The sequence below is a fragment of the Lithobates pipiens genome, unplaced genomic scaffold (assembly GCF_037356315.1).
Source record: "Lithobates pipiens isolate NorthernLeopardFrog02 unplaced genomic scaffold, aLitPip1_a1.2 Scaffold_13, whole genome shotgun sequence".
NCBI classification, from domain to species: Eukaryota; Metazoa; Chordata; class Amphibia; order Anura; family Ranidae; genus Lithobates; species Lithobates pipiens.
Genome location: NW_027507718.1, coordinates 548,824,542 through 548,847,960, shown reverse-complemented (window position 1 = coordinate 548,847,960; position 23,419 = coordinate 548,824,542). Strand labels below are relative to the sequence as shown.

General features: G+C 43.4%; 1 protein-coding gene across 1 annotated transcript in view; it reads right to left on the bottom strand.

Moving 5' to 3' along the window:
• LOC143975979 (vomeronasal type-2 receptor 1-like) overlaps window positions 1-18,851 on the bottom strand; it is a 29,269-nt gene extending 10,418 nt beyond the window's left edge. The window contains exons 1-3 of the mRNA XM_077478507.1: window positions 18,805-18,851; window positions 12,689-12,980; window positions 5,480-6,265 (exon numbers count right to left, since the gene is read on the bottom strand). Of these exons, the coding sequence (XP_077334633.1) occupies window positions 5,480-6,265; window positions 12,689-12,980; window positions 18,805-18,851 (1,125 nt within the window). The remainder of the gene's footprint in view (window positions 1-5,479; window positions 6,266-12,688; window positions 12,981-18,804) is intronic.
• Between the last annotated feature and the right edge of the window lie 4,568 nt (window positions 18,852-23,419).

Genomic DNA, 23,419 nt, shown 5'->3' with positions numbered 1-23,419 from the left:
ACGGATTCAGGTATTTAATTATTACAAATCTCTGGGTGCGGATATTGTAGCTCTTCAGGAAACACACTTTGCTTCCTCCTTCACCCCCCGCTATATACATAAAGATTACCCCGTGTGTTACTTTGCTAATGCTACGGAAAAAAAACGAGGTGTAGCACTCTGTTTGTCACGGCGGCTTTCATTTACTGAGGATAAAGTATTGCGGGATCAAGAGGGGAGGTATCTAATGGTTAAGGGTCACCTGGGGAACAATTTAGTGACAATTTTGGTTTATTATGCCCCCAACACGAATCAAGTAGCGTTTTTTAAGGCCTTGCTCCGGTCTTTAGCACCGGAGTTCGAAGGAGATGTGATCCTAGCCGGGGATTCTAATTAAGCACTGGGCCACGTTTTAGATAAATCACATTTGTCTCATCTTCGATCCCCTCCCAAACATAGCCGAATTTTTGCACAGTTATTACACAATTATGACTTAGTCGATGCTTGGAGGGAGGCCAACCCTACCGCTCGTGATTATTCTCACTTTTCTAGGGCCCATAATCGCTACTCGCGTATTAATCATGTGTTTCTCGTCTCTGGACTATTGCCCAAATTGACTGCAGCCAAAATTGTATCTACACCTTGGTCTGACCATGACCCAGTAGTATTACTGTTTTCTAATCTAACGTTCAAGTTAGCGAAGTTCCACTGGAGGCTAAATGAATCTGTCCTCGGTAATGAATCTTACTGTACGGAGATTATTGCCCACCTAAATGCATATTTTGCAGTTAACAAGGCAGAGGACACCAACCCTGCTATTAATTGGGCGGCGCATAAAGCCTCCATACGAGGTTCCCTGATTCAATTGGCATCCAGACTTAATAAAGCTAACAATGCACTGATCCTGACCAAAACTAAAGAATATGAAACCCTAGCTACCCAGCATAAACGAGTTGGAGTTGTTACTTAAACTTGAACAGGCCCGTACCGAACTTAATATATATGCCTTACTACGAGGGCCGAGAAGTGCCTTTGTTGGGCCAACCATAGATTTTTTACTTGGCGCGATCGCCCAGGCTCGTTATTAACACGCAAACTTACCCCTAAACATACGCATACGGCCCTCCCTAAAATTAGACTTTCAGGGGGTAATCTTTCTCAAAACCCTCAAAATGTCCTTAATGAATTCCAGGATTTCTATACTACACTGTATGCCCCAACTCAGGACAGTGCGTCTGCTTCTATCAATCATTTCTTGAACACTTTATCGCTACCGTCTCTCACGGAATCTCCTAGAGAAATTATGGACCAACCTATCACTTGTGAAGAAATAAGCCAAACCATTAAATTATTGTCTCTGCATAAATCGCCTGGCCCTGACGGCCTCCCTAATAGTTATTATAAAAAAAATTCTGAATATCTGGTCCCTCATATGGCTCTTTATTTTAATTCCTTGCGAGACGGTGGCGAAGTACCTCCAGACGAAAATAGGGCCCACATTAGTGTTATACCTAAACCAAACAAAGATGCTACAGATATCCTTAATTACCGCCCTATATCACTGATTAATTGTGATCTCAAAATCCTTACAAAATTATTAGCATTACGATTAGGTGCTTTTTTACCGCAATATATCCACAAAGACCAATCCGGCTTTATAAACCAACGCCAAACCTTAGACCAAATTCGCCGCTCTATAGCGTTGATCTCTGCAGTTCGCTCTCAATGGGAAGCTCCTGGATCTCGGGAACTGTTAATGCTATCATTGGACCTCCATAAGGCCTTTGATAGCCTAAATTGGGAATATTTATTTACTACTCTCAGGGCCTTTGGTTTTGGTCCTGTTTTTATTTCACTGTTACAAAAACTCTACAGCAAACCGTCGGCCCAGGTCGCTATCCGGGGTTATAGATCGCTCTCATTTCCCATTCGACGTGGCACAAGACAGGGTTGTCCACTTTCCCCATTGCTTTTTGCATTGGCAATTGAGCCTTTAGCTGTCACGATTCGATCCCATCCTCGAATCCATGGAATATGTTGTGGGCAGCAGGAACATAAATGTTCCCTGTTTGCCGATGACGTTCTTATGTATGTTACTAACCCTACAGTTACTTTACCTACTTTGTTGTCCCTATTTCATCAGTTTTCCCAGCTTTCAGGACTCACTTTAAACACCCAAAAAACGATGGCCCTTAACGTCTCTTTGCCCCCCTTAGTAGAACAACAGTTGCGACACAATTATAATTTCCAATGGACCTCAACCTCTATTCCATACTTAGGCATCCAGCTAACATCCTCGATTGGCACTTTATACAAAGCTAATTATCCCCCACTTTTTCGCCGATTGCGGGAGGATCTTCGGCGATTAGCGGATTATCCCTTATCTTGGTTTGGTAAAATTTATTCCGTCAAAATGACGTTTCTCCCCAGACTACTCTATTATTTTAGAACCTTACCCATTGCAGTCCCGAGGAGAGAACTAAAATACTAACAAAGGGATGTTCTCTGCTTTATTTGGGGTAATAGGAAACCTCGCATGAATAAATTAACGTTACATACCTCAAAATCGTGCAGTGGGGTTGGCCTCCCTAATTTGCAAGCTTATTATCAAGCGGCTCAAATAACACAGCTTTCATACACTACGGCGAAGGGGCCTCTGCCCCTTTGGGTGTCTATTGAAGCTCTCTCGTGCCACCCTTTTGCTATTGGCTCATTGATGTGGCTGCTGAGTCGCCTTCGCCCTCCCATTTTGTGCCCCACCCTGTCTCACTCCCTAGAGGTCTGGGACAGTGTGCGACATCGTAAACCGTTATTATCCTCGCATACTCCATTGGCCCCGGTGTTCTGTAATCCAGAATTCCCCCCTGGCTTGACTCCACAGGTATTTCAATGGTGGCTCAATAAAGGCCTCCTACGGATAGGTGACTATCTAGAAGGGAACCGACCTCACTCATTGCAGTACTTCATAGAGACAATGCAGATGCCCTCTAGTGAACTGTTTCGGTATAATCAAATTATCTCCTTTATACGTTCTAAACTCAGTTTGCTGGATGGACCGTTTGCACTTACGAATTTTGAGTTATCTTGCCAATCAAAGGACCTATTACGGGGACGCATATCTACTATTTATGCCGCTATTACGGATCCGACTACTAAACTCCCCTATATGACCCATTGGGAACGGGACTTGAACATTACTTTTGACCTGTCCGACTGGCAAGACATAGCTTATGCTTTACCTAAAGTATCTATTAATACAACACTGATTGAGGCAAATTATAAAACCTTACTGCGATGGTATTTAGTACCAACCAGGATCGCTAAGATGCATCCATCTGCATCCCCCATGTGCTTTAGACGGTGTGGCCAGGTGGGTACAATGTACCACATTTGGTGGCAATGCCCAACAATAACTAGATTTTGGATTCGTATATTTAACCTCATATACACAGTTACTGGGGTTAATATTCGTAGAGCCCCGGAAGTTGCGCTTTTTCAAAAACTCCCTGATGGGGTTCCTAAGAAATCCTCAAAACTGATAATATATATAATTTTGGCTGCTAGGATAACTATAGCTAGATATTGGAAGCAGTCGATGGTTCCTCTTGACTCTGTGAAAATTAAGCTTAACTGGATCATGGTTAATGATAGACTCACCTGGACCCTCCGTAATAATTCCAAGAAATTCGATATGACATGGGACCCGTGGATCAAATATGTCTCTCCCTTGTGATTTGCCACTGGTTGACCCTCCCTTTCCCTCTTCTTTTTTTTCTTTTCCTCTTCTTCTTTCTTCTCTTTTCCTTCCTTTCTGTTTTTTCTTTTTCTTCTCTATATTTACTGTCTAACAAGACACTCTTATAATTTACAAAATGTCAGGCGCAACTTCATGAGGTTGATACTCGCGGCAGAGGGGCGTAGGAGAATTCCCCCCCCCCCCGCCTTTTTTTTTTTTTCTCTCCTTCCCCTTCACCCTGCTCTGTTCTCTGCACTGTTATTGCCCCTGACAATGTGGGCATAAATGGCTCCCTGGGTGAGGTGTAAGTGGGCCTAGCAGAGTGTGGGGCATACTTTAAAATCTGGTCGATGAAGCACCATACTCTTCTAGGTTGCTAAGTAATGTGCAGTCCATCAATATTTTGGTTACATATAGTTTATATTTAACTTATGGCTTTGAGAAACTGCACTCCCAATTTTACTGTCGGAGGACCTGGCTGATGCTTATGTTGGTAGTCACATCTTTTAGAATTTTGATGTTTACTGACTGTACTTTTTGTGATATTATCTTGTTGTCTTACTTTACATTATAAATAAAAACATATTGAAAGTAAAACTACTCGCGGCTATAATGAATTGTCGGCCCCAGGAATACAGATAAAAGAAGTAATTGAAAAAAACAGCATGGGATCCCCCCAGTGCATTACCAGTCCCTTTGGGTCTGGTATCAATATTAAGGGGAATCTTGAACCAAAATGTAAAAAAAAAAAGCCCCCCCCCCCCCAATTCCATACCAGGCCTGATATTAAGGGGAACCCCAAGCCAAATTTTTTTTAAAAAATGGTGTAGGGGTCCCCTCAAAAATCCATACCAGACCCTTATCTGAGCACGCAACCTAGCAGGATGCAGAAAAAGAGGGGGAGTGAGAGAGACCCCCCTTACTGAACCGTACCAGGCCACGTGCCCTCAACATGGGGATACTTACAGACATAAGTTAAAAACAGGAATAAAATGGAGATGACAATACAACAAACACCGTTCCTTACGTTCTTTCCACGAGACCAGAAGTGACCTCAGCCATGCCGGAAGTTGCGTCAATGCATTTCGCCATCCCGCAGGGCATCATCTAAGGACCTTTGATGACACCCTCTGGGAGGGCGGAATGCATTGACGCAACTTCCGGCATGACTGACGTCACTTCCGGTCTCATGGTAAGAACGCTAGGAATAGCGTTTGTTGTGTTGTCATCTCCATGTTATGCCTGTTTTTAACTTATGTCTGTAAGTATGCATTCTTATGCGCAATGAAACCTGTTCTTAGCGTACTTCACTATTAGTCCATCTTTGGCCGAGGAATCATCTTGAAGAAATTAATGACCATCTTAAAGAAGTATTTGTCATCAAGTCTTATCATTGAATCTGTCATCTCTGGATATCGGTATGAGTCTGAATTGACCCCCAGACTGAAAAGCTGGGTGTCGTTGTGATCCGGTGACGCCTGAATATTTCTGAAACTCTTTTTTGCACTTTCTGCACAGCGGATGCGAAGCATTTTTTTGTTTTTTTCAGTTATTTTATGGACTTTTATGTTTTGATTTTTCACTTATGATGCGTTTATGTTTGTGAGCGCTGGATTTATATTCTCTTACTTTGTTCAAGTGTCTAGCACTTTGTGTATAGCAGCTTCATTCATTTTTTATCACTTCATTTGTTCGCCATCATTGCGAAAAAATAATAGCAACAAGAACAATAATAATAATAGAAATAATAATAACACAACTTACTATATGTTCTAGTCCATAACTTCCGGATTTACCTTTTACCAAGTCCATATATTCCAGGGCAAAGGCCAGAATATATACTGCTCTAAACACATAGACTGGCTTTGAGTCCTTTATTCCATAAAGAATTGGCTTGAATCGGTCCAAATCTGTGTAGTTTACTTGAATAAACTTACGAAATTGTCCCTTTTTCCTTGGGATTGAAGAAAACATATAAAGCATCTGAAGCCAGAAAGGTTCTCTTATCGGGTCATTTGGAGAGGTAGACAAAATATGATCGTTGACAAACTCTTCTATGGCGCTGAATGTTATTAGAGGCTGCAGGAATATTAAACTGCAGTTGACTATTTTTTGATGAAAATTGTCCAGGCTCTTTAAATACTTCCACGGCTCATGAAAAATGAAGGTCAGGTTGACCTTCTGTTCATTGTGCAGTTCAGTAAAAAAATGAAGAAAGTATTCTGAGAAGAAACCGCACACTATTACAATTTTACTTGTTGACCTCCGAATAACTCTTGTTTCCTGCTTATTCAACGTTCTAAATTTATCACTAAATTTGATGACATATTCAATACAGATTCCATGCCGAGCCATCATCTTTCTCAGTTCCTGGACCTCCGTGTCACCACTTCCGTCATTTGGTGTCACTATCCCAACCCAGGTCCATCCGAAATGTAGCAAACATTTTAAAACAGCCTTATAACAGATCCGATCATCTGGGATCATCCGGTATAAAGTTGGAAACATTGATCTGTCGCTCATTAGAGGGTTGGTGACTTGATAATTAAGCTGTATAATGGGATGATCAATAGTACATTAATAGGATACCTTTTTTTCTATTGCACAAACTCTTATGCCCTTTACCCTGTTTCGGCCCTCGCCCAGAGGGATGGCAAGGGGCTCCACCGCCAGAGGGAATAGGCCCAGCAATAGGGTGCAACCCTGGCGGGTTCCTCTGCCTAGTGGAAAGGTTTCAGAGAGTGTGCCATACGTGTGGACCCTCGCTCTTGGGCCGTCATAAAGCATCCTCAACCATGTCATGAATTTCGGTCCAAATCCGAACTTCAAGAGGACCCCCCACAGGAACCCCCACTCCAATGAATCAAAGGCTTTTTTCGGCTCCGAGTGAAGCCACCACTCCCGCCGACTCCGGCCGAGTCCTATCCATGTGTGTGAAAAGCCTTCGGATATTGATGTATGTTCCCCTGCCCGGCATGAACACGGTCTAGTCCAGATGTACTAAAGCGGTTATGACTGTATTAAGTCTCATGGCTAAGACTTTAGCTAGGAGTTTTACATTGACAATTATCAATGAGATGGGATGGTAGGAGGAGCATAAGGATGGGTCCTTGCCTGGCTTGGGGATCACAACTACCACTGCCTCGTTCAGGGAGTCTGGGAGCGTCTTCAACCTCTGTGCTTCAGTTAACATAGCATGCAGTTTGCCCGTCAACTCTTCTGCATATTGCTTGTAAAACTCAACTGGTATACCGTCAGGGCCCGGGGACTTACCCGATTGGAGAGTCTGAATAGCTTTTAAGATTTTTTCAGTGGTTATAGGGGCATCAAGCGTGTCACGATATTTTGCGGTCAGGACCGGGATGTCAATGGGGTTTAAATAAGAAGTCAACTAGTTGTGGGTGTATGTAACCTTAGAGCTATAAAGGTTTCTGTAGAACGAGACAAAACACTCATTTATCTCGTCAGGGGCAAACAGTAGGTCCCCACCGGGTCCTTGTATGCAAGGTACGCACATCCCCCCAGATTGTTCCCTGGACAGCCAGGCCAACAGTTTCCCAGACCTTTCCCCTTGTTCGAATATGCATTGCGTTTGGGCAAGTAGGCATTTTTGAGTGAGAGAGGTGCAAATACGAACTGCCTCTCGAGTCAGAGACTGAAGTACGTCATAGTCTCTAGGGTCCTTGGATCTAACATATTGTTCTTCTTGTAGGTCAGCCTTTCTTTCTGCACTAGTCAAGTCAGCTCTTCTCTCCCTACGGATCTTGTCTATAATAGTCTGGTATCTCCCCCTAGTGTATGCTTTAAAAGTGTCCCACACCGTCAATGCACTGGCTGAGCCGGGGGTTAACTGCCCAGTATTCCTTCAGTGCCCACTTAAAATGACCATCCACTGCCTCATCCGACACCCAGAACCGAGACAATCTCCACAATGTGTTTGCTGGGGTGGAGGAGAGTTCCAGCGTCAGGAGGACCGGTGCATGGTCAGATATGCCCCTGGGAAGTATCTTAATATCCGTTACCTTGGACAAAGCCAGGCCACCCAGAAACGCCAGATCGATCCTGGAGAAGGATCTGTGAGATGCTGAGTGGCAGGTGTATGCCCTGGAGTGAGGATTCCTCCAGCGTCACACATCTGTCAGTCCATACAGCTTTTCCCACTCCACTAGTCCTGAGTGGGCGTGCCCGCTAGCGGACATCTGTCTACTTCTAGATCAGGAACCATGTTAACGGCTTCCAGGACCGCCTTACGCCGATATACGTTGGCAGAAGGGCACGTACAGGCAAAATCATGTACCTGTACGTTGCCCTTTTCCTTGCACACCCGCGGGAAGTTCCGTGAGTCTGGTCGTGGGTCCTGTGGACTCAATCGCCGTGGGGATACCCGCGATCGCCTCACGGAGAGGAAGAACGGGGAGATGCTAAAGTGAACAAGCATCTCCCTGTTCTGCCTAGCAACAGTGACACTGATTTCTGCTCCCTGTGATTGGACACAGACACACCCCCCACAGTTAGCAACACACCCCTAGGACACATTTAACCCCAGTGTCATTTACACAGGAATCAGTGCATTTGTATAGCACTGATTGCTGTATAAATGACAATGGTGCCAAAAATGTGTCAAAAATGTCCGATGTGTCCGCCATATTGTCGCAGTCATGATAAAAATCGATGATCACCGCCATTTAAAAAAAATATATATATATATTAATAAAAATGCCATAAAACTTCTCCTTAAAATCCATGCCAGACCTGGTATGGATTTTGAGGGGGACTCCCCCACGCCATTTATTTAATTTTTTTTGGCACGGGGGAACCCCACGCATTTTTTTTCTTAATTTTTCTTTCTTAACCCCTTCCCGACCAGCGCACGCCGATGTACATCGGCAGAATGGCACGGGCAGGCAAATGGGCGTACCTGTACATCCCTTTAAATTTGCTGCCCTGCCATCGTGACGGTCGGGACCCCTGTGAGTCCGGTCTTGGGTCCCGTGGACTCGAACGCCGTAGGCATACCCGCGATCGTCTCACGGGGCGGCTGAACTAGGAGATGCCGTTGTAAACAGCATCTCCCCGTTCTGCCTAGCAACAAGTGACGCTGATCTCTGCTCCATGTGATTGGAGCAGAGATCAGTGTTCACTAAAAGAAAGCCCAGCCCCCAACAGTTAGTAACACACCCCTAGGAACACTTAACCCCTACACTGCCACCCACTGGTTAACCCCTTCACTGCCAGTGTCATTTACACAGGAATCACTGCATTTGTATAGCACTGACTGCTGTATAAATTACAATGGTCCCAAAAATGTGTCAAAAGTGCCCGATCTGTTCGCCATAATGTCGCAGTCACAATAAAAATCGCTGATCGCCGCCATTACTAGTAAAAAAAAATTATTAATAAAAATGCCATAAAACTATCCCCTATTTTGTAAACGCTATAACTTTTGTGCAAACCAATCAATAATCGCTTATTGCAATTTTTTTTACCAAAAATATATAGAAGAATACGTATCGGCCCAAACTGAGGAAAAAAATTTTTTGGGGGGATATTTATTATAGCAAAAAGTAAAAAATAATGCGTTTTTTTTTTTCAAAATTTACGCTCTTTTTTTGTTTGTATTGCAAAAAATAAAAACCGCAGAAGTGATCAAATACCAGCAAAAGAAAGCTCTATTTGTGGGAAAAAAAGGACGTCAATTTTGTTTGGGAGCCACGTCGCATGACCGCGCAATTGTCAGTTAAAGCGACGTAGTGCCGAATTCGCAAAAAGTGCTCTGGTCAGGAAGGGGGTAAATTTTTCTGGGGCTGAAGTGGTTAAAGTCTTCCATAATGTCCATGTTCCCAATAGGAAATTCTGCTATCTTTGATGCGATCTGGTGTAGAAGAGACATTGATGCTGGAGGGGGCAAGTATACACCTGCTATGACCCACATCATAGTATGGATTTGTGCTTGAATTATAACATATGTTCCCTCTAAATCCAATACCGGGTCTAGCAGTCTAAAGGGGAGAGACTTGTGGACAAGGATGCCAACACCCCTTGCAAAGTTTGAGTGTGAAGAAGGATAGTGATATCCAATCCAGCGTTTTTTTTTTAGGGCCAGTGTTTTACTACCCACTAGGTGGGTTTCCTGGAGGATGCAAATGTATGGATTGTGGGCCTTAGCCCTTGTACACACAGTCGGATATTCGACGGACTGTTTCCGTCGGAATATCTGACTGACAAAGTTTTAGAGCTGGTCTATAAAATTTTAGGACAACATGATCTGATTGGACTTTGTCCGATCGTTTGTAGAGAATTCCGATCGGACAAAGTGCCACGCATGCTCTGATCGAATTCCTAGACCAAAGCTATTGGCTACTAGCCTGAACGTAATCCCATCGTAATGAAATAACATCATCACGTTCTGAACGATCGGATTTTCCAACAACTTTGCCCGACCGTGTGTGTGCAACACAAGTTTTGGACAAAATCCGTCGGACAAAATCTGACGGATTTTGTTGTTGGAATGTCCGATCATGTATACAAGGGCTTAATTAACTGAAACACCAGTGATCTCTTGAATGGGGAGTTCAGACCCCTGGTGTTCTATGACAGTATGTTAAATGATGTCATATTTGCGTTTTTGGAAGGTAATCAAGGACTGGAGGAGCGTTCTCCCCCCTGAGACTGCCCGTCTGACTCGGAGAGGGCAACACAAGCAGATATACAACACTGACACTTGTAATGCAATTTCAAAACATGTTTGTAACATAATTTTTTTTTAAGAAATCAAAAAGTAACCATAAACCAAAAATCACCCCTCGAGGGGGCAACTTTCCTTTCCTCCCACCCCGCCCAACCCCTTGAAACTGAGGTAGGTTTCCATCCAAACCAAAATCAACTCGCCGGCTGCAATGGGTGGTCTTGTGCAAGAGGCGCTCCCAACCCCTCTCGAAAGTTCTTGGGTGTCATGGAGTGAGCTGAGCTTCTCCCTCCCTGCCGAGGCATCCAATGGGATGGTACTTAAACTGTTGGGGACCAGCAATAAAGGGCAAAAAAGAGGAGAGAGCTAAAAATAAAAACGTACTAGCCTAGTAAAAAAAAAAAATGTTGGTGTCGTGGGGACTGGTATCTCGAAAAGACGGGCCAACAGCTGTTGGACTGAGTTCCAAAAAGGGGCAATCGGTGGGCAGCTCCAGTAAAGGAGTATGGAGGAGGGCACCTTTGTCTTCCTGACAATGCCAGCAGAGGTCGGAGCTAGTAGGATAGATGGCATGGAGCACATCCGGGGTCATGTACCAGAAAAGTAGGATTTTATAAGTGTTTTCTTTATACGGTGTGCAGAGTGAGCTTTTCGCTGCTTGGGACCAGATCACCCGCCACTGCTCTATAGGGATTTCCTTATTGAGAGCTTTTTCCCATGTGATCATATAGGCGTGTTTGCCACACACTTCTAAGGGGTCGGCGTTTAGTATCCTGTATATATCGGAAATTAGGCCCTTCTGGGCAAAGCCTGCTAGGATTAGGCTTTCAAAGGGGGGTTGGAGGGGAGAATTGCAGGTTTGGGGCTATAGTTAGGGCGTAGTGGCGGATTTGCAGGTACCCGTAAAACACCTGGCGGGGCAGATCAAATTTGGTCTGAGGTTTGGCAAAAGGCAACAATTTGCATGATCGAGGGTCCACTAGATTCCCAAACGAAAACACATTTAACAAATTTTTTGGAATATTCGTAAATTAGAAAATTTAGAAAATTCAAAAATCTGAAATAACTAACTAATAACTTAACTATCACTAAATACACTGAGCAAAATTTTAAACTTAACACTTTTGTGTTTGGCCTTATTTATCATGAGCTGAACTGAAAGATCTACGACTTTTTCTATGTACACAAAAGGCCTCTTTCTCGCAAAATAGAAAACCAGGCCGACTCAATGGACCACTTGGTCTTTTTTTCTGCTGTCATTTTTCTATGTTTCTATATTTCTAGGTACTGTGAGACTTTACTGTTTATGTTGTTCATGATTCATATGGTTCATGGTTTATGCTAACCCTTACTAGTGCTGCTGACACCAGTTAGTTCAGATCACAGTGGCAGTAAGTCGAATCTAACTGCCATATCCTAGTTGGTACTCATGTCAGTTAGTTGACTGCATTCAAATGGATTTATTTAACTACTTATTGTTCTTCTGCCCTGCCCTAAATCCTCACAGCACGTCTCCCTTTTTGCTGCTGAACTTCCAAGGTACATCTTCAGCATGTGAGATCTCTATAATTTGAGATCTAAAGGTCTGATAACACCAATCTTTGACGTAGAATAACATGCTTACAGGATGTCTCCAACTTACAAGTAGACCTCAATGCACTGTTTGATTGGGCAACTACGTGGCAAATTAAGTTTATTGTTGATAAATGTAAAGTTACCCAAGGAAGACGTCATCTGTGACAAAACGCATAGGGAGGATCGATTTCATTCATAAATATTGAGGCTATTACACTGTGGAGGCCTTATCGCTTTTTGGGCCTTATGTGATCAAATCTAATTGGGGCGGTGGAGGCTTGAAATCGCGATCCCTCAACACGATCGAAGGCCCTGGTTGGCTATAAAGCCATAAGCGCAAAAAAACCTTCTGTAACAGGAAGCCATGAGGAGCTGGTAAGCGGCCATTTCATGAGGTGGAGGCTTTTCTTTAAAATTCACGGTCATTCTGGTGAAAGTAAGAGGCACTGATTGGACTTCATGTCACTTTATGGATTTTTCTTTTCCTTTTTTTTTTTTTGTATGTGCTTATAGATTCATCAACACTTAACAATCATTTATTAATTTATTCACCGCAATTTATATTTAGACCCACGCTTAAATATATCCAGGGGTATCAGAGTGGATAAAGTGGTTTACAAAGCTGTGGCAGAGAACAGAACTCATCATACCAACCGACTCCTTTGGGGGTAGCGATATATATTATATTATGTTATTTTACATTAATCACTTACCTGTGTGTACTGATACCGACTGAGTAAGTGGGCCATGGCATGACTTGTATAGAAATTGGAGTCACCAATAAAACCGGCCACTTCCCCGTGTCCTCTACAGGAATAATTAGGAGCTTCCATCTTTTTTCCAGACAATATCTGCAGGACATATCCCAAGGTTTTCTTTGGATCTCCACAAGTATCAAATATACGATAACCCAGAGTAACGTTGGGCAGAAGATCGGGGTCCTTGTTTATCTCATTGACAGCAAAGATCAGCGTCAAGATGTTTTTATATTCTTCAAGGTTAACACTGCAGAATATCAAGAACTATTCAAATACATTGAATGTCTTTTTCCTGGAACAATTTATGGCAGAAGCCCATATGTTACTGGATATGGCTATAGTTTCTCAACAACAGTCCTCAGGGCTTCCCAACAGGTGACCAACAGGTCATGTTTTCAATATTACCCTCAGATGGAACAGCTGTGGTAATTACTAAGGTGGTGAAACTGCTCAAACCACCTGTGCAAAATAATGAAAAGTCTTAAAACATGACCTGTTGGGGCGCCTTGAGGACTGGAGTTAAGAAACACTGGGCTATAGGTTTGTAGACATCTTTACCATCATCCCTATATATTATTTCTAAACCATGGTAATAATATGAATGTGTGCCCCCCAGGCAGCTCTAATATCATCTACTGTTCTAGGAAGGTCTTCCACGAGATTTTGGCGCGTGTCTGCGGGAATTTTTCCCCATTCAACCAAAAGAGCCTTGGTGAGGTCAGGTACTGATATTGCGCAAGGGAAACCAGGCTCGCATTTGATGTTTCCAATTCATCCCAAAGGTGATAAGTATATATTGTAAGGTGTTGAGTATATATTGTAAGGTGTTGAGGTCATATCTTTACGGTTGGTTATGTGCACAGGAGCACAGTCACACTCCAACAGAAGAGAGTCTTGCTTAAACTTGCCCTGAAGGTTGTGTAGCACTACCCCCGAAGAAGCCACTGGAAATTGCCCGGGTTCTTTTCCCAGTAGTTACAAAAAGGGAAGGCGCCTCTAAGTGCAGACTGTTAAAAAGTATTTTAATGCAGTAACAAAGATGATATGATGATGATGATGATATGAGGTGAGTTGAGCTATGGAATGTTCTGTTTTTGGTGGTATGAGGACAGAAAAGGCACATCAGAAGGTGGAAAATCCGAGAAGGCTGTGCAGGATGGTATGTCGGGGGGGGGGACACCAGGGTCCGCTACCACGCCGTGGAGTGCAGGAGAATGCCAGTCAGATCTTCCAAAGATGGCACTGGAGTACACACGTGGCCCGCAGCGTCAGTGGTGTGATAACACCGGAGAAGGACATGGTGGTAGGTTAATTGGCTTCTGTCTAAATTGGCCCTAGTATATGAATGGGGACCTTGGATTGTGGGCTCCTTGAGGGTAGGGACCAATGTGAGTGTGAAATATACAGGGATAGGGGCAATTTTAGACACTCACTCAGGTTGAACTGGATGGACTGGTGTCTTTATTCAACCTTACTAACTATGTAAGGGAGCAGTGAACAACGCGTTTCTGGGCATGCACAAACCCTCAAAGGGTCATGCACGCTCTTTCATCAGGCTAGTACTGCAGGAAGACGGGGTTTCTTATATAGAGCTGGATAAGCCTGCACAAGAACAATGATGTAAATGATACCATTATCTAAAACTACTATGCTTGTGCCAGAAATAATACAGCATAGTATATATTATACACAGTTCATAAAGAATATGCATTATTATACAAGAAAAAAAATCTATTTATAAAATCATGAACCATGGTAGATAAATAATTAAAATATATAAAGATAAAAATAAATGCATTTTGTTCATTCTTATGTAAAGTGCATCAGTCCTACTTTCTTGGAGGCAGTGGCCGACAGCCATCGCAGAGTGCCAGCCTGTTTGTGAGGTGACCTGACGGAGCCTGACAGACGGTAGCCAGATTGAGAAGGTCCAAAGACACTCAGCGGAGAATCAGAGAACCGGATTGATTCAGCGGAGCGATACAGAGCGTCTGGCCCAGCTGACGGAAAGGCAAGCTACAGTCACCAGACCAAAGTGATTGCGCGGAACCTCTGATCCAGTTGGTGAGCGGTTTGAGGCACACCGTTTGTTAAATTGTGCACGCAGTTAGACTCGCATACAGGCCTCACTGGAACCTGTAGTTCCATGGAGGCCCAGCAGAGCAACTGAAACTGAGCAGGCTCGAGGCCTATCTACCTTGGCGCCTCAAGCGTTTGTAAATAAGTTACTGGAGTTACACCAGGAGCATTTCAGCTTAATTCTCCATGAATTTTGGATTACAAATACAAAGGAGTGACTTTAGCTAGCGAAGAAAAGAAGACCCCGGATAAAAGTACTTTAAGTGAGGCCTCAAGTATAGCATTTAAAGCAGGGGGAGCTCCCAAGTTATACATATATATACATTTTGTATTGAGTTATATTGAAATATATTGTGCTGTCGTCCTACGTTGGGATGACAGCACAATTCCTGTAATCACCTGTGTAAATATTTTGCAGTAAAGATATTTCTGGTTAAGTATCCAGTTGTGTAGCATACTGTTTCTTCCCACCAGGTAAAGCCAGTGGATCCTGAGGGTGTAATACAGGTACTTTTCATTGTTTTATATTGTACTGTATTACATTGCACCACAGCTGTGCCAAGGGGGTTGAGTCAAGTTAGTGGGGTTTCTTGGTAGTGTGCAGGCCCAACCTAATCAGCAGCTCCTTCGGGGGTTAGTGTTACACAAGTGACAATTTTATCATGTGTACTTACTATGGGCATGATGGAATATTCTACTCATGAAAGACAATAAAGAAGAATTACCTGAAAATTATAGTATGTATAGTATGTAAAATGTATTGAAATAGGAATAACATATAAACATAGCCATTTATATTTAACTTTTTTGTTAATGCATGTGCTTGCAAATGTCTCTACAATTCCATTATGAATCTAGGTGCTGGTTTCTCATAAGGGTACAGACTATGCTAACTGTCTAGAATTAGAGGATGGTGGCCACCTCCAAATCTTCATTAAGGCCACCAGGGGAGAGGGTTTCAAGGTTATAGATCCAGAAGGTCTCCCACCGATAGAGTCTGAAAAAAACATTTCCTGAGGTTTTACAAAGAGTTTTCCGGCACTGGTACGTGGCAGTAAGGGGTAATAGACAGGGTTCAAACAGAGGGCCCCTGCCCCCACCTATAACTGGCCTTCACAGCAAGGAGAACATGGAAGGGCAAACGCATGAAAGACAAAACCAGAGGAAAATTCCCAGCTCAACTCACCAACCAAGGGAGACAAGGGAGCTTGAGAGCAGGAGGTTTTGAGAGGAGCGGAGAGGACGATTTGGGTGATATTTGGAGACTAGATTGGTGATGTAGCTCAGGGCAGAGTTGTGAATGGCTTTGTTATGTTGTAAAATAGAATATTACTATGTTTATATGTTATTCTTATTTCTATTAATTTTACATACTATCCATACTATCATTTTCAGGTAATTCTTCTTTATTATCTTTTATGAGTAGAATATTAAATCATGCCCGTAGCAAGAGCACATGATAAAATCGTCACTTGTATAGCTGTGTTCATTCCATTCTCCATCTCCATTCTTAGTTATTCTTCTAGGTCCCTAAATCTATATTTCTATTCTTATTTCAATTTTAATTCATCCACATCCCTTAGCTGCCCATATATTTAAGTAGGACTGATGCTCTTTACATAAAAATAAACAAAATGTATTTATTTTTATACAGTATATAGTCGCAAGCTACCTGTCGACCGCGGGTAGGTGACAGGTAGACCGGGAACAGGTCTGCGCCACCAATCCCCGCCTCCTACTCTCTGCCCTCAGCCTCTTCCGCCGAGCCTTCAGTCCTCCGCTCTCCCTCCCCTCCTGTCTCCTCCACCACTGTCATTAGTGAACAGTGAGAGCGAGAGGCAGCACAGCTCAGGACAGGGGGCAGGCAGAGGACCTGGCCAAATTAACTTTTCGAGTTAACCTGCAGGTGATTGGTTGCTTAGGACCTAGCAACCAATCACCAGCTTGTTAATAAGAAAAGTCACTCGGCCATCTCCTGCTCCCGTCCCCTGTACAGAACTGTTCTGCTGCATAGTCTGGTGTGTACAAGTTGGATGCAATGGAACATTGCAATGGGAGGGAAGGGGGGAGAACACTACTGTGTGTGTGGAGGGGGGGAGGGGGTGATGTGAAGGGGCAGTGGACACTGCTATGGGCTGGGCCACCCCCATAGCACTGTCCTCTACCACAGAGGATTAACCCCTTAAGTTCCACAGTGAGTATAACAAGCATGCTATTCTGCATATACAGACTGATTTTACTGTTGTGGGCTAAAGAGGAAGTAAACCCTGATGGGTGTTACTTCCTCTTTGATTCCCTGCAAAGGTAAAGCATAATGGACTACTATGCATCGCATCGCATCACATAGTAGCCCATTATGTGTCACTTACAGTGGTGTGAAAAAGTGTTTGCCCCCTTCCTCATTTCCTGTTCCTTTGCATGTTTGTCACACTTAAGTGTTTCGGAACATCAAACCAATTTAAACAATAGTCAAGGACAACACAAGTAAACACAAAATGCAATTTGTAAATGAAGGTGTTTATTTTTAAAGGTGAAAAAAAATCCAAACCATCATGGCCCTGTGTGAAAAAGTGATTGCCCCCTAAACCTAATAACTGGTTGGGCCACCCTTAGCAGCAACAACTGCAACCAAGCGTTTGCGATAACGTGCAATGAGGCTTTTACAGCGTCCTGGAGGAATTTTGGCCCACTCATCTTTGCAGAATTGTCCTAATTCAGTTACATTAGAGGGTTTTCGAGCATGAACGGCCTTTTTAAGGTCATACCACAACATCTCAATAGGATTCAGGTCAGGACTTTGGCTAGGCCACTCCAAAGTCTTCATTTTGTTTTTCTTCAGCCATTCGGCGGTGGACTTGCTGGTGTGTTTAGGATCATTGTCCTGCTGCAGAACCCAAGTTCGTTTCAGCTTGAGTACACGAACAGATGGGCGGACATTCTCCTTCAGGATCTCTTGGTAGACAGCAGAATTCATAGTTCCTTTTATCACGGCAAGTCTTCCAGGTCCTGAAGCAGCAAAACAGCCCCAGACCATCACACTACCACCACCATATTTTACTGTTGGTATAATGTTCTTTTTCTGAAATGCAGTGTTCCTTCTACGCCAGATATACTTGGACACACACCTTCCAAAGAGTTCCACTTTTGTCTCATCGGTCCACAGAATGTTGTCCCAAAAGTCTTGGGGATCATCAAGATGTGTTGTGGAGAAATTGAGACGAGCTTTGATGTTCTTTTTGCTCAGCAGTGGTTTTCTCCTTGGAACTCTGCCATGCAGGCCATTTTTGCCCAGTCTTTTCCTGATGGTGGAGGCATGAACGCTGACCTTAACTGAGGCAAGTGAGGCCTGCAGTTCCTTGGACGTTGTTGTGGGGTCTTTTGTGACCTCTTGGATGAGTCGTCGCTGCACTCTTGGGGTAATTTTGGGCGGCCGGCCACTCCTGGGAAGGTTCACCACTGTTCCATGTCTTCTCCATTTGTGGATAATGGCTCTCACTGTGGTTCGTTGGATTCCCAAAGCTTTGGAAATGGCTTTATAACCCTTTCCAGACTGATAGATCTCAATTACTTTCTTTCTCAATTGTTCCTGAATTTCTTTGGGTCTCGGCATGATGTGTAGCTTTTAAGGATCTTCTGGTGGACCTTACTGTGTCAAGCAGCTCCTATTCAAGTGATGCCTTGATTGTGAACAGGTGTGGCAATAATCAGGCCTGGGTGTGGCTAGAGAAATTGAACTCAGGTGTGGACAACCACAGTTATAGTATGTTTTAACAAGGGGGGCAATCACTTTTTCACACAGGGCCATGATGGTTTGGATTTTTTTTCACCTTTAATAATAAACACCTTCATTTACAAATTGCATTTTGTGTTTACTTGTGTTGTCCTTGACTATTGTTTAAATTGGTTTGATGTTCCGAAACACTTAAGTGTGACAAACATGCAAAGGAACAGGAAATGAGGAAGGGGGCAAACACTTTTTCACACCACTGTACCTGACACAGGAGCCGGCGAAGTCACCACTGTAGTACGGAGCCTCCATCTTCTTGGTGGGTCTCGCTGCTCCGAGAGAAAAAAAACCCAATAGTGTGATACTGCAGGCACGGAGTAATACTGCACTGTATTTGGCGGTCCTACTCACAAAACCTAAACGTGAGTCAAGCCTCTGATAGAGCATCAGTATTTGCACTCCTCCTCACAGCCTCCCTGCAGACCGAAGGCTCCATGCCACTTGGCTCCCCCTCCCGACGCGTTGCGTCACAGGTCACGTGACATTCTCAAGGGAATTTTTTTTTTTTCTCTCTGTTCTCCCATATGTCTGCACCTGCTAAATTGGTTCGCTTATAAGTCGGAGGGAGGATAAGACAGGGGGATTAAGAGACCAGTGTGGTTTAATGTGGAGGTGAAGATAACTGCGGTGGAATAGATCTAATCGGAGCTGACTGCAAGGTCCAGCGGTGATAAAAGGAGTAAAATCTTTACCAGAAGTGACTTTTTTGGCGATTTTATTGATCTGTATGAGTATACCAGCACCTTATCATGAGCAATTAGGAGGATGAGTTGTTTAACACTGTGTAGTACGTAAAGCATATGGTTTATGTGGGATATTAGATCACATTGTCCACAGATTTTTGTGTATCAGTTATACAATCTATTAAGCGCTAGTGTGCACACAGGTACTTTATGAAGCATTTTTTAGGTTATATTAGTACTGTATGTGATTATATATTACCTTTCTAGCACCTTTCAAGTCTCCATAAGTTTAGCACTAATGAAGATTGCACTTTATATGCACATTACGCACTTTTTTTTTATTGAATTGTAATTAATTTTTATTTTGAATTAATTGTATTTGGTTTGCACATCATGCATGGGAGCACTTTATGTGGCTATGGCTATATGACTGACTCAGTTAAATCCATGTAAGGTATTGATACAGTGTTCGTCGTTACACAAATTTTTGACCATAAAAAAGCTGCATACAAACACGACGCGTCGCACAAAAACACGCCAAAAAAGACCAGAGAAAAAAAACACTCAAAGGCGCTACTCTCAGGCGTGAATGCAGCCTCACAGTGAGACAAGCTAAATGTACCTAGCAACTAAAATCCAGCTCCAATGAACAGAGCGAGCCAGCACCAAATGGAACGAATCCCAGCACCTACAGTATCTAGGAGGGTTCTACAGTTGGAGGCGGCACACAATTGTTTTGAAATGTCTGTGTATCCTAAAGGATGAGCAGTGCCCTTCGCTGGAAACATCTAAACCTGTGTTTCTCAACCTGGGTTGCGTGGAACCCTAGGGTTCCTCCAGAGGTTACTAGGGGTTCCTTCAGCATTGGGCAATTTCTGCCTCTCAGATAAGTTCCCACCGACAACATTGATCTTTTTAGCTATCTGTAAGGAGGTAATTCTTCCCAATGACCACAAGTGTAAGGACCATTCTTCCCAATGACCACAAGTGTAAGGACCATTCTTCCCAACGACCACAAGTGTAAGGACCATTCTTCCCAATGACCTCAAGTGTAAGGACCATTCTTCCCACTGACCACAAGTGTAAAGACCATTCTTCCCAATGACCACAAGTGTAAGGACCATTCTTCCCAATGACCACAAGTGTAAGGACCATTCTTCCCAACGACCACAAGTATAAGGACCATTCTTCCCAACGACCACAAGTGTAAGGACCATTCTTCCCAATGACCACAAGTGTAAGGACCATTCTTCCCACTGACCACAAGTGTAAGGACCATTCTTCCCACTGACCACAAGTGTAAGGACCATTCTTCCCACTGACCACAAGTGTGAGGACCATTCTTCCCAACGACCACAAATGTAAGGACCATTCTTCCCACTGACCACAAGTGTAAGGACCATTCTTCCCACTGACCACAAGTGTAAGAACCATTCTTCCCACTGACCACAAGTGTAAGGACCATTCTTCCCACTGACCACAAGTGTAAGGACCATTCTTCCCACTGACCACAAGTGTGAGGACCATTCTTCCCAACGACCACAAATGTAAGGACCATTCTTCCCACTGACCACAAGTGTAAGGACCATTCTTCCCACTGACCTCAAGTGTAAGAACCATTCTTCCCAATGACCACAAGTGTAAGGACCATTCTTCCCACTGACCACAAGTGTGAGGACCATTCTTCCCAACGACCACAAATGTAAGGACCATTCTTCCCACTGACCACAAGTGTAAGGACCATTCTTCCCACTGACCACAAGTGTGAGGACCATTCTTCCCACTGACCATCACACTAATGTATCATGAGTTGTAGATTTTTAATTTTTAGGGTTTAGAGGGTTCCCCCGAGACTGGAGAACTATTTCAAGGGTTCCTCTGTGTTGGAAAGGTTGAGAAAGGCTGATCTGAATCGATGTGGTCCACAAACTTTTTGATATACCCCAGTGATGGTGATCCTTGGCACCCCCAGATGTTTTGGAACTACATTTCCCATGATGCTCAACTACACTGCAGAGTGCATGATCATCATAGGAAATGTAGTTCCAGAACATCTGGGGGTGCCGAGGTTCTCCATCACTGATATACCGTATAGCAGGTGGGATGGTCGGGTGTCCACAAACCTTTCAGCATATTGTGTGGTTTAGCTTTCACAAACAAGATAATGCATTAAAAAAAACAAAAAAAGTATTGATCTTATTTAGCTATTCATAAGAAAATTTAGACCTAACCTGTAAAACTATTCAGGACGCATTTATAACTATACATTGCAGTAACACATCTCGCATTAATGCAACATAGGCACGTCCGTGCATTGCAATTCATTTTCAATGCCCCCTAATGTAATTAGGGAACTCACATGCATTTCAGTGCCTTGCTTTAAATGGTGCATGTCCATTTTGGGGGGTCTGGTGTGTTGCAATAACGAAACAAATACAGTTGTGCTCATAAGTTTACATACCCTGGCAGCATTTATGATTTCTTGGCCATTTTTCAGAGAATATGAGTGATAACTCCAAAACTTTTCTTTCACTCGTGGTTAGGTTGGATTTGATGGACTTGTGTCTTTTTTTCAACCTCGCCTACTATGTAACTATATATGTTAGTGTTTGGCTGAAGCCATTTATTATCAATCAAGTCATTTGGAGTGACGGGGCCAAAATTGAGCTTTTTGCGCCACAACCATAAACGCTCAACAAGGCCTGTGATGAAAGGTCCACCATTCCTACTGTGAAACATGGCGGTGGATACGCTGATGATTTGGGGATGTGTGAGCTACAAAGGCCACAGGAAATTTGGTCAAAATTGATGGAAAGATGAATGCAGAATGTTATCAAAAAATACTGGAGGAACATTCGCATTCATCAGCCAGGAAGCTGCGCATGGGACGTACTTGGACATTCCAACATGACGATGATCCAAAACACAAGGCCAAGTCCACCTGCCATTGGCTACAGCAGAATAAAGTGAAGGTTCAGGAGTGGTCATCTCAGTCTCCTGACCTCAATGTCATTGAGCCCCTCTGGGGAGATCTCAAAACGTGCCGTCCATGCAACACAGCCCAAGAATTTCCAAGAACTGGAGACTTTTTGCCAAGAAGAATGGGCAGCTTTACCATCTGAGAAGATAAAGAGCCTCATCCACAAATACTACAAAAGACTTTAAGCTGTCATTGATGTTAACCACTTCCCGACCAGCGCACGACGATGTACGTCGACAGAATGGCACGGGCAGGCATATTGGCGTACAGGTACGTCCAATATTCAATGCCGCCCTGCCATCGGGAGCGCGCCGCCGGCGGCGCGCTCCCGCGCTGGTCGGGACCCCCGTGAGTCCGGTCGCAGGACCCGTGGACTCGATCGCCGCGGGCATCCCCGCGATCGTCTCACGGGACGGCTGAATGGAGGAAATGCTGTGTAAACAACATTTCTCCATTCTGCCTAGCAACTAGTGACGCTGATCTCTGCTCCATGTGATTGGAGCAGAGATCAGTGTTCACTAAATGAAAGCCCAACCCCCACACAGTTAGTAACACACCCCTAGGAACACTTAACCCCTACACTGCCACCCACTGGTTAACCCCTTCACTGCCAGTGTCATTTACACAGGAATCACTGCATTTGTATAGCAGTGATTGCTGTATAAATGACAATGGTCCCAAAAATGTGTCAAAAATGTCCGATGTGTCCTCCATAATGTCGCAGTCACAATAAAAATTGCTGATCGCCGCCATTACTAGTAAAAAAAAAAATAATAAAAAATTATTAATAAAAATGCTATAAAACTATCCCTATTTTGTAAACGCTATAACTTTTGCGCAAACCAATCAATAATCGCTTATTGCGATTTTTTTTACCAAAAATATGTAGAAGAATACGTATCGGCCTAAACTGAGGGAAAAAAATGTTTTTTTATATATTTTTGGTGGGATATTTATTATTACAAAAAGTAAAAAATAATGCGTTTTTTTCAAAATTGTCGCTCTATTTTTGTTTATAGCGCAAAAAATAAAAACCGCAGAGGCGATCAAATACCACCAAAAGAAAGCTCTATTTGTGGGAAAAAAAGGATGTCAATTTTGTTTGGGAGCCACGTCGCACGACCGCGCAATTGTCAGTTAAAGCGACGCAGTGCCGA